Source organism: Pagrus pagrus (assembly GCF_965226575.1).
Source record: "Pagrus pagrus genome assembly, chromosome: 16".
NCBI classification, from domain to species: Eukaryota; Metazoa; Chordata; class Actinopteri; order Spariformes; family Sparidae; genus Pagrus; species Pagrus pagrus.
This window is the reverse complement of record NC_140200.1, coordinates 19,518,002-19,530,021: the sequence shown is the minus strand read 5'-3', so window position 1 is coordinate 19,530,021 and position 12,020 is coordinate 19,518,002. Positions and strand designations below refer to the sequence as shown.

At 38.5% G+C, this 12,020-nt stretch overlaps 1 protein-coding gene across 1 annotated transcript in view; it reads right to left on the bottom strand.

Annotated features, from left to right (window-relative positions):
• Positions 1–12,020, bottom strand: part of man1a1 (mannosidase, alpha, class 1A, member 1) — a 162,292-nt gene that overhangs the window by 107,968 nt on the left and 42,304 nt on the right. The window contains exon 2 of the mRNA XM_084377979.1: positions 11,638–11,734. Coding sequence (XP_084234105.1) covers positions 11,638–11,734 — 97 coding nt within the window. The remainder of the gene's footprint in view (positions 1–11,637; positions 11,735–12,020) is intronic.

Sequence of the window (12,020 nt, the reverse complement as noted above, 5' to 3'; positions counted from 1 at the left end):
TATCTCCTGTGTCGGCCCTTAATACTTTAACCACGGAAACAGACTCATGCCCTTAATCTTTCACAGAAGAGGTGAAAAAGAGAACAGGATGAACAGAGCAGCCGAAAAGTTATTGAGTTATTGAGATAGATTAGCTGTAATGGTGGACTCATCTCTACCGTAAAGTCAGTCTACATTAACCAGTGGAGAGCCAACTGCGAGACATTTAATGGTGTAATTATTGATGGCGTAATAGACCACAGTTAAACAGACATCTGTGCTGGATTTAAACCAACAACCGAAATCAGTTTCTGGCAGAAGGTTTGGTGCAGCCTCGCCCAATCTCCCTCTACACTCACACACAACAAAGTTGATAACTGTGTTTGGAGGACAAAAGCCCGTCGCTGGAGCAGTGGATACAAAAATGGCTTTAAAGGTACAATTATGTTTCACAAAATGTACCTGATGTACCGCAGGTCTTTAACCACTGAATGTAATGGAGATGCAACATAAAATAGCATTTGAAGGCCAAGTGTAAACATAAAGGAAGGTTTCAGTTCTGCTTTTCTTTTGTCTGGGTATTCTTACTGTCACTAAAGGAAAGTGATACGGGTAGCTGCAGCATCACTCCAGGGGACAAGGAGCAGAAAAGCCATTGAGAGGGCTGGTGTGGAGGAAAGGCCACAGGAGACAGGAGGGAAAAACAACATGAAGAAAAGAGACCATCACAAAACCCTGGCAGCATCTGTGGCAAAGCCTGCCATTCATTCATGCAACAGCCTTTAAAAGCACTGCAGGCAGGGCCAAGGAGATAACCTCCGCAGCAAAGCCTGTGTGTCTCAGGAGATACAAAGGCCTTGTCCTTCTTCACACATCCTGTAGCTACAGATCCATCCAACTTCCAGCAAATAACCAAAGTCTGAACAGGCTGTCAAAGTATAATGTGAATTAGATAACCCCGAGGAGCAGAGTGGAGATATACAATCTCAGTAGAACAGGAGAGAACACATTATTATTTATCGTCTAATGAATCAGCGTCAATAAATCATATATCATGGACTACTCTGGTGAGAAGAGTCGGAGCTCATGGCAGCAAAACACATCACACTGCACACAAACTGTATTCATGCTGCTGGTAAACCTGCAAACACTTCTCATCTGTTGCACAATGACGCTGATGAATTCCTTAAGTATGTAATGATGCACTATAGGCAGAGTTGCACCGTATTGAATCCTTTCAACAAAAGCTGATTATTTCATGGTAATTGCAGCCAAAACAAATTTGAGAAAGATGTATAAAATGCGTCTTTAAATACCATCTGTGTCTAGTTTGAACCAGTTTAATTAAAATGAATGGATCACTGTATCAGTGCATCTTAACTGTAATAAAGCTTCTTTTGTTTGTTTTTTTTTGTTTATTTCTTGGGGCTGGGGTGTTAGAGAATGGGCCACAGAAAATGAGGGGAAATAGAAATTAGTTCCAACACAGGTCCTTGGCTGGATTCAAACTTGGGACAATTTTAATATCACAGTGTTGTGGTATTAACATTGTTGGCGCCTTAACCAATTGGCTACCAGGGCTCCCAACAGCCATCATTTTATTATTGGTCCAAATACCAATATGTTTTTAAACTGTTATTGCCTAAAACCAATATGCTAGCCTATGTTTGTGCTCACCGACTACATATTGTTAATAAGTTTTAAGATATTAACATTTTTTAGGTTAACACCAATATTTATGGATGCACAGATAGATTTTTCAGCTCGCCCTCAATAGAAAAACGACTGCACACGTTGACTGTAAAAGCAGCTTATTACCACCAATATTTATGAAGAGGCGTTCTGTTTTTGTGTCAGAACCTAACTTCAGCCCATCGCAGCTAATGTGAGCTGAAGAACTGAGTTTGTTACCCTCTCATGCAGAGTCCCCCGTGACTGTTTTCTGCCTAAAGTAACAAATAGCCTCTTTACTGCATTCAAAGCACTTTCACGTACACAACAAAGCACCCAGCACTTAATCACTTAATATCACTTATTTTTACACTATGTTTTCACTTTAAGCACCAATTCACTTGACGTGACCAAAAAAAACTTGCCCCCGAACCAGGGTATCCATTCTCTACTACCCACCCCGGCCACAGCCTGTTTGCCCAGCTGCTGTATGCCAACCAATACAGAAGTTTCCGCTGCCATACCACCAGACTAGCATCTTCTTTCATCAGGCTGTGACCGAAAAACAGATTTTTTTGTTTCTTTGTTTTGTGTGTACCATAAAGGAACTACATTTTGCATTTTGTGGTGTTGTAGAATGATAAATTATCTGTGACCCTTGAATTTCACAATCATACTTCATCTACAATGGTTTTCTTTTGATTTGAACTATAGCTAGAATTTTAGTCAAAGATGAATCAAAACTTCTCAAGAGGAAACAACCCACTAGTGAACTACAATCCCAACTTCGATGCAAACTTGAATTCTGTTTGTTGCAGCTGTGAAAAATCCTTCCAGAGAGCCGAGTAGAAAAGAATCCACCTGGCAGTGTAGGAAAGGGCGAGTACCAGATTCTTTCACCTGACATCCATTGAAATTGGAGTGATGCGTTCATTGGTTCGGAAAACAGTCTTCTCTGTGTTGTCAGAGTACAAGTTAGAGAACTCTTCTTCATTTGCCAATGAAACGCAGCTGGACTCCAAGATAAAAACCTTGGTACAAACTCCACCCCTGGCTCATTGTCTTATAATGGGTCTGAGATTAAATTAAATCCCATAATGTCTAACGGGAGTCATGGTGCGGCTTAAGGCTGGGCTGACAATTTACTGGTACTGGGCTCCAAATGAGCTCCTGATGATCGGGAGAAACTTAACAAGATGATGATTCATCATCCAGGGGGATATTTAACATATTCTGGTCAGGGAGATCTGGATGGGAAAAAAACCCTCAGTGGTTTTTCTGATAGGACTTCATGAGGACAGCTAATGTTAGGGGGTCTATCACCAGCAGGTTATGGTTTCTCCTTGATGCCACAAAAAGCATAGTACACTGTTTCTGTCAGCAAACTACAATGTCACCACAGGATGTGATCCACTCTGGATTTAGACACAGAGATGTACCTGCACTTGTGGGTGAGTCTCAATAGCAGTATGCTGGTTATAGACAGCTGAGTTGAGCGCTAAAGGATGAAGAGAGTGATTGGAAATGACAGTAGGGGAGATGGATGCCATCTTCGCCTCTAGGTGTATTTAATTTTAGCAAAAAGACTGAATCTACAGACTCTCCGGGGACGGGAAGCTGTTCTGTTGAAGCTAAGTCCTGCCTTACGAAATACTGTCTTTCAAAAGTTTGTACTGGGCCAACCATAATTAGAACCACAAAGAAAGCAGTTAAGGGCAAGGAGGACGAGCCAAGCATTGCATCATCACTTTTAAATCCTCTCTTCTGGATCGGTCGTAAACATTGAGGTTTGATGTTCTGCCAGGGAGAAACCATACAGCTACTGACGTCCACAGTCGACATTGCACACATTCATCAAATTAATCGATCAACTCTGCACAATAATATTGACAATGCATTCAAAATGTCACTATCAGTCAGCCTCTACATAACTAGACAGATCATACGTGAGCTGCACAAACTGTATTTATAGAGCCGCATTGACAAGACGGCAAATTAGAGGAGACTGACCTGGATGAAATATTGTTTGTGAGCGAAATTGTTGCACAACAATGAAAAGCTGTTACAGGAGGCTGGATGTTGGACAAAACAGCAATCAGTCTGCTATTCAGTTACCCAATCAATTTACAATTCACTTACTATTGCAATAGGGCACGTCATTTTAAATTTGTATACAATATGTTGCAGCTTTTGAATGTCATTTTGATTTAAAGTAGTTCAGACTTATAACAGTCACCAATACTGACACTGTATAAAATCAATCAATCTTTTTCAGTCAGATTATTTGCAGTGCTATATAATGTTATGGTAGAGAGTGTCCTAAAAATATATATTATCATCCTGTTATTTTTATTACATGTGAACTTTCTATGCTGCTTATATAATTTAATTCCTTTAAAAGTTATGTCACATTGTGGTAAAGTAGATCTACAGACTGCGACCATTTAGTTGCATTTTTTGACCATTTTTTGGAGACAAATACATTTTATAACTAGGAGCAACTCTGAGACTTTGATTTTGTTTTTCAAAATCATCATTGTATATTGCCATGGTCATCACATCAATAAAAAAAATATATAAAAGAAAGAACAATTCAGATAATCTTTAAATGAGTCAGCTAACATCACATGTAGATTTATTTAAATGTTGCTAAATACTGATTGCTGCACAGATATGTGACATCACCATTTGTCCTTCAAACTAGTAAGAAGAGCGAGAAGAAAAACAACTACATAAATCTGTCGTGCAATAAGAACAACTGCTGAGACTTTGGCAGAAAATACTATGGTAATGTTGGACCCCATCGTTAATTGTAAAAAGATTTAGAACATAAGTTTTCAGGGCCTTAAATCTAATCATTGAAATGGGGAAATTTGGTAATTTCACCAAAAAAGCAATAAGCAGAGGATCCCTGCAGCGGCTGAATCATTTTGTTGATTCTGCTGCTGCAGTCGTACCATTTCAAGATGTGATCAGTTGCTCCTCTGTACTGAAATGCTCTTTGTGTTAGTTTCAACCGGTGTCTCTCATCAGCAGGCCATTATAAACAAGCTGTTAAACATCCGGAGTCATCACATCAGCATCTTGACCTTTAAAACAATTTCCTGAAGACAAACACAACCTGTACTTCTTCCCTCTGACACTTTATTTAAACACACGATTCACTGTTTTGAGCAACTGTTTGGCTTACATGAATAGAAAGAAAAGACAAGGCCAGAGATATAAAACTGGACACCGACAGTCACTGAAACGGACTGTTTCTTGCTCATCATCTCTGGCTCTTTGCTATATAAGTGTTTGGGTTACAAAAAAAAAAACACATTTTGTAATTCTGTTTGATAAAGCATACCCAAATTGTAGGAAAAGAGAAACATAGTTGCCTGCCAACATTTTGAGAAGATCTATGGTTGCTGGTAAATTCCCATCCTGGGAAAAAGTCAGCTCTTTCGTCGTGAGCCCAGCAATACTCAGGTGCATGGATATAAATTTATGAATATTGCATCTATGATGAATGAACAGAAGAGAGAGAGGAACTGAAATCATTAGTTGATTATTTAATGTGCTGATCGACAGAATATGTATGTTATTGCTTAAAATTTTTGTTGGTTTTGCACCGATGATCGGCAAAACAAAATTTTGAGACACCAACTTGGACTCATGGAAACTGTGAGGGACATTTTTCATTATTTTCAGACATTTCATAAAAAAAAACTAATGAAATGATTGTAAAATAAATCAGGGTTCATGAACAAATCCAGAGCTCCTATTAATCATCTGAAGGCTGACATGATTAGTAAGTCCTGGTAATGTTTGTCAGACAGAAACTGGAGTTTAGCAATGAGAGTCTTTAAGTATTTAGTGGCTGAAAATTGTCCCAAAAATGTGGTAAACATTACAGTACATTAAAACCGCCCTGAATTGGTTCAATATTATGAAGTCAAACACACTAGAGAAGCAAACAGCTGACAGCACAGCTGAGACCAAGGAGTGCTCCTTCAGGGGACAGATTCAACCTCCTTCGAAAAGCATCCATCACATCTGCAGTCTTCTTCCATTCAGCAGCTCTAAAGAGAACAGATATGAGCTATCCAGGCTTTAAAGAAGATTGTTTGAAAATCCATTTTTCAGTCTCTAGTCAGGAAACATTCAGCTGAAAAAAAAAACCAGTTCCTGAACATTTTCTGATCCTTATTCCTGTTTTTATATCCTTAAAATTTGGCCTCAGCTGTTGCCGTTGGTATACATAGTTGTTATTAGTTGGGTTAGCTACAAAAGGGTATTATAAAATTTACAATTTTTGGAATATTAACATTAAAATGTTAAAAACTTTGTAATAATTTTTGTTTTTTACTTACACTATCCCAAATGTTTTCAACAATGTTCAAACACAAAGGAATCTAGTTTATTCAAAGCGACACTATTTAATTTGGCAAAAACTTCCGGGAAAACATCAGATGATACACCAGTGAGGAAGAGGGCTGGAGAGTGTTACTAAACGTAACATGAATAAGACTTGAATACAATACCTCGTCCATGAGGATAGATAGATTTTCATTAGCAATGGCTGTTGTGTAACAATGAAAACACCTTCTATGATCCCACGCTACTTATGTCTTTGTTTCGTTGATCAACAGATAATTGGCAAACAGTCCTTTGTTCCAGCTTTTCCTTTTTGAGGATTTACTGCTTTGCTTTGTTTTGAGTTATAATAACCTGATATTGTCAACTTGGGTTTCAGGAAACTGTGATGGGCATTAATTTATTTATTATGATATTTTTGAGACCAACTCCACTGATTAGTTAAAAAAAATAATCACAAGATTTAGCGAAAATGAAAATGATCATAAGAGCCCAACTGATATATTTGTTTTCTGATATTATCACGCGATATTGGCTGATCACAGATATATCAGTGTTTATATTGTCTGAAATGCATCTATATGAAAACTCTTTTACTTCTATAAGAGATTATAATACAGAAAAGGATGCTCAGGGTAATTTATAATTATTGAATTCACAGTGAAGTTTAGGTTTTCAGTGCCCTGATTTGGACAATAAAGTTTATTGTTAAACAGTAAAATATCCTGCCTCTGTTACATACTGTATATTTGTCACAGGTGTTTGATAACCACATTAGAAGGATCATTTAAAAAAATCTGTGTACTGGCCGATATATTGATATTATGAATTTTTCACTTCCTTATTTCAGTTTAAGCCCAGAAAATGTAGGCTGTAGTTGCAGCCCTAACATCTATTGAACATTTCTATGACAATTTCTAAATCTGAAAGGTTTTGCAACACCAGGTAGATGAATATTTTGCTTATTTAAAAAAAGATGCAACTTATTTTGTAGGTATAGTTTTAGGGGTTCTTGACAGAAGCTTAAGAGCCACTGCTTTCAATGTTTCCTTACGGAGAGCATGGAGTAGGTATGGTAATGCGTATCATGCTCATTTGATTTATGATTTGAAAGGACATTATGGACCTTGTTATTAAAGTTAGTAAAGTTTTTAATGTTCCAACTCTCCTGGCTAGTTTGAACCCGCAACCCTAAGGTAACTGCATATCAGGGAAATAGCCTCAGGTATGGAAAGTGAGTTCATTGCATAATTTTCCAGGTCAGGCTAATATTATCGTCATACATCATGTTCTATAGGAGTTGGAAACGGCTGTGACAAGGCCCTGGGGCAGAGCTGTCTTATTTACTGATGGAAGTGGGTCTGCTGGAGCAGCCGACTAAAACCTATTTACTTTTCTTTAGCACAGACTTGAGGGATGGATAGAGAGAGAGAAACACAGAGAAAGACTAACACAGGGAGTTGAACAGGCTAATCTAACAATTAGTATTCACACAGCTGCCTTCCCCTCGCTTCCTTCATTTACGTATGATAAATTCCGGTAATGAAACAGTGGATGGAATTTACACAAAGCTGATTGAATTTCCTCATTAAACATAAGAAGGCAATCATTAAAAATGAGCCTGTAAATCTTCCACACTGTATAATGGAACAGACTTAGTGGGGGTTTTGGCATGTTCCCCTGGGGAAAGACTGTTATCTATGACTGAGTTATGTGTTTCAATCTAGGTCCGTGTATGAAAACAACTTCTTTACAAACTCTCATGTTGGGAATTTGTGCACATTTGACACGTTTTTATGTTTTATTTACTCCAACATACAGAGTGAAATCAGATTTTTTAAAACAGCTGTCCCATCTCATAAAATGTATTCCCCTAAACCTATACCAGTGCTGAAAGATGAATCACATTGTCATCGTCGTTGAGATACGAACATGAGCGCTGAAAACCTTCCAAAACACTGACTGAAACGAAAAGTTATCATATGGAGCCCTGGATACATGAGCCATGCACTGTCACCATTTGGCAAATCAGATGAAGCTCCAGCTAGCGGTCAGCTACCCTCATATATCAGGTGTGCTACATCTTAATTGCTCAATAGGGTGCACCTGGCCTGGGTTAAGAAGTGCTTAAAAGCTCATTATTGATTATTCTGCTGATTATTTTCATAATTGATTCATACAATGTCAATGTTTTTTTTAAATCTTCATCAGTTTCCCAGGGCACAAAGTAACAGCTTCAAACTGCTTCTCTTATCCAACCAATAGTCCAAAACCCACAGACTGAAACCAACAAATGTTTAACATTTTTGCTTTGTCATCCATCTCCAATAATTGGATATTAAGTTTCTTTCAGTCCACTAATCAATAGTTCAACTAAACTGACGGTCTATTCTTCATATCATGCAGGCCAAAAATAAACCAAAATATATTATCTTGTCTAAATGTTTCCAGAAGAACAGTGGCTTTATGACCCTTTTGTGACGCAAAAGCTTAAATGCATCTCTCAGTAAGAACTTGATGTAGACAGACAAAAAGCAGGCTAAACATCATAAGAGTCATCTTTGTGCGCTCACTGGAAAAAAAAACAGTCTTGACCCAATAAGTGGCTTCAAACCCTCTTTGTAACACCCTACATACTGTATATATGTTCAAAGTGCTGTCAACCTGTCACTTGTGTAATTTGATAGTGTTACAGAAACATGTGAGAAGCAACCCAGAAATCAACATCTCAGCTCAAGTACCTTGACACAAATAATGCTGTTCTACTAATGATGTAAGATACAGAAACAGCCCAGAGATACGATGTTCAAAAATAACTCTACGTTATGAAATCTGCTCTCTGTGGTTTTATGTAGTGAAGATTCCAAGGTAAAAATGGATGAAGGACTAATGTGAGACTGCTTTAATCGGACAGAAAACTTACTCAGTCACAACTTCCATTCATTATTCACTGAATAAATAATACACAACTGCACAGAAAACTCCATCAACCAGAGCCAATCACAGGGCTTGGAGGTCAACTACAGAAATCAAATTACACAACATACACTCAAGCTATTTGATGCAACACTTGACTCGAGTAGCTGGTGAGGGACAGGTGACATTATGTTCCTCATGTCTGTACCATGTTGAAGGTAGTTGTGGTTATTAGTTGGTGCCACTGGCTGTATGAATAGTGGAAAAAAAATCAAGCCAATCCAGAAGTGAATCAAACCTGCTTTATTTTTAATGACCAGCAAGGGGTGACTGCGTGCGTTTATGAGGTTTTCTTTCACTATTAAATGTTCCTTAAAAAGGTGCAATATGTAAATATTGGCCACCCGCTGAACTCAAGACTCCCAGCAAGCTAGAGTAGCTGACTGCAACTAACTCTATTATTTTTGTAGACTGTAGCTACTGTTAGCTTGTTAGTTCAGTTAGCTGTGCAGCTACCCAGAGTGTTGGTTTTTACACTGAGCTTTTACAAAGAGCTTTTAAGGCCCGGTGCTAGCTGGTTAGCACGCTAACTTCAGTAGATATCTCTGAAACAGAATACATAGACGTCTTTGACATAACATCAAAACTGTTATTTCTTCACATTCATTTAAAGCTGCACTAATCTATTCTTTTTATATAAACAATACACTACATAACTTTGTGTATGGTGAAATGGATTTTGTCTGGTTAGGAACACAGAGAATTATCTCCCAATCCTGTTGTTTCCCTCAGCTCTCAAAAGTGTTTTAGCATCTTTCAGGTCTTTGTTTTGGTAAGTGGTCCACAACTCACAACAGTCTCCAGACCCAGTTTCCAGCTGCAGCAGCCAAATTGCACTGAAAACCCTGCTGTATGATATCTGCCCAGACAAAGTTAGCACCTAGCCACTCAATAGTGGAGCATTGAGCCACTTCAGAGCTGGATAATTTCCTTAGTACATAAGTAAAATGAAAGTTAATATTGGTGTTACAATGGCCAGTTAGCCAGGACCACATGTCTGCTGGATGTGTGAATAAGCACACATCCAGATCGCTAACATGTTGGCTATATTTACTTAATAAGGTGATAACGTGCAAGTGATATGTAAAGACCTTTTTTCCCGCCACCCCCTCGCTAAAAATAATCAATTTATAACACTTTAAACATAATTTCCAATTTTCTCCTTCCTCCCACTATGACGCATTAATTTAACATTAACTCTTTTCTTTATTGGCAGTTTGCTTGACATTTTGATGGAAATACAGTATATATTGCTGTTACAAAGATGAAGATCAAATGTGAACAGTTTCTCTGCTACTGGCTTCACTGACAAACACATGAGCCTTGAAATGAGTGCAACATAAAAAAAAAAAGATCTAATACTGTAATTGAGTGTATTTGGGCGTCAAGAGCCAGTCTTATCAGCAGTGAAGGCACAGTTACCTCTTTCACACGTGAATGTCATTTTATCTAGTGAAGAGCTTTCAACTCTTAACTTTCACACACACACACAGCCACACACACACACACACATCTGGAGCTCAAGATATCCAAACAAATATTCTCACTGAGAATTTAATTAGGTCAAGAGAGAGAGAGAGAGAGAGAGAGAGAGAGAGAGAGAGAGAGAGAGAGATCTTAACAAATTAAAAATCCAATTCCCGATCTTATTAATCCAATCATCATTCAGAATAAATTACAATATTCATTATGTGTACAAACACTACACACAGAGTACACACGCAACACCTGCGAAAATGTACAGGTTGTTAACACTGTCTCAATAAAGATTAAACTTTTTTTTATATTGCAAAATTGTGTCAGCTCCACAAGGCTAACCAGTCAAAATGCTATTAAAGCCACTGGTCCCTTTATCTTTTACCACAATTAGTAGAAATACATTGCAGATTAAATGTGATCATAGCATTACAGTTTTAATGAGTTGTACTGATCCTCTGCCACTGGCACAAATGCTGTCACAACAGATCTGTGGGATCCTCTCCTTTTAGCTTTATATTTACTTTGGCGCCATTTCTCTGTTCTCTGAGTCCAGCCTTTTAAGCCAACAATCTCAGCCAAGAAAACACAATGCGACAACATGAGGAGGAGCAACATGTAGTGTGTGTGTGTGTGTGTGTGTGGCTGGGGAGATTAGAAAAGACTTTAAAAAGATGCGGCTATTATCCCTGTTTAATTTGGCTTCTGCTGTACACGCACAACCAGTCAGACCAGAGAGATCATTCCCATAAACAGACTGTGTGTGTGAGTGCATGTGTGTGCAATATTTAGTAACAAGGCCCTGCGGTCAACTAGCAGCATTATGTGTGTGTTCTTTCACAAGCGAAAAGGCAGACAGAGAATTAAGGTTTTATCACAAATGGGAAAAAGAAGCATGGACAGAGTAAAATGCCTCACGTCACAACACTCATTAACAGCACAGACACCAACAACTGGCCAAGAGCACAAACAGAATATAAATATATGATAAAGTTGACATTTAGAGGCATCCATAGATGGATGACTCTAACTGACGGCCAATTTGGCTGCTAATCTAAAGGCCAAGGCCGCCAGTAGCAGGGACAAGAGATCAATCGTGTGTGTTTGTGTGTGTGTATGTGTGTGTGTGTGTGTGCGTATGTGTGTGTGTGTGTGTATGTATGGTCTCTCACTCACCAAATAGATTGCTGGAGTGGCCTTGTTTGGAGACGGGCCTGAGCTCATTGGAACCCCAGGCGTAGCGCCTGTAGCTGTCCCACGCATGTTTCATCATCTGACAGGGAGGAGGAGGAGGGGGAGAGAGGAGGAGAAGACGACAAATGAAGAGAGTTAAAGAGGACATTCAACTTCGAGCTGTTACAAAGACAATTAAGTCATTTTCATGAAATTTTAGGTTTGTTAAGAGCCCAACTGATGGTAAATATTCACAGCCAATAGCGATACTTGAGCGTTGTACAGTTGGTCTACATGCATATCTTTCAAATTAACACCTACATATGGATCACTTAACAACTTAACGAACAGTTTTGTTCCCTGTAAGCTAGCACATACAGCATGTG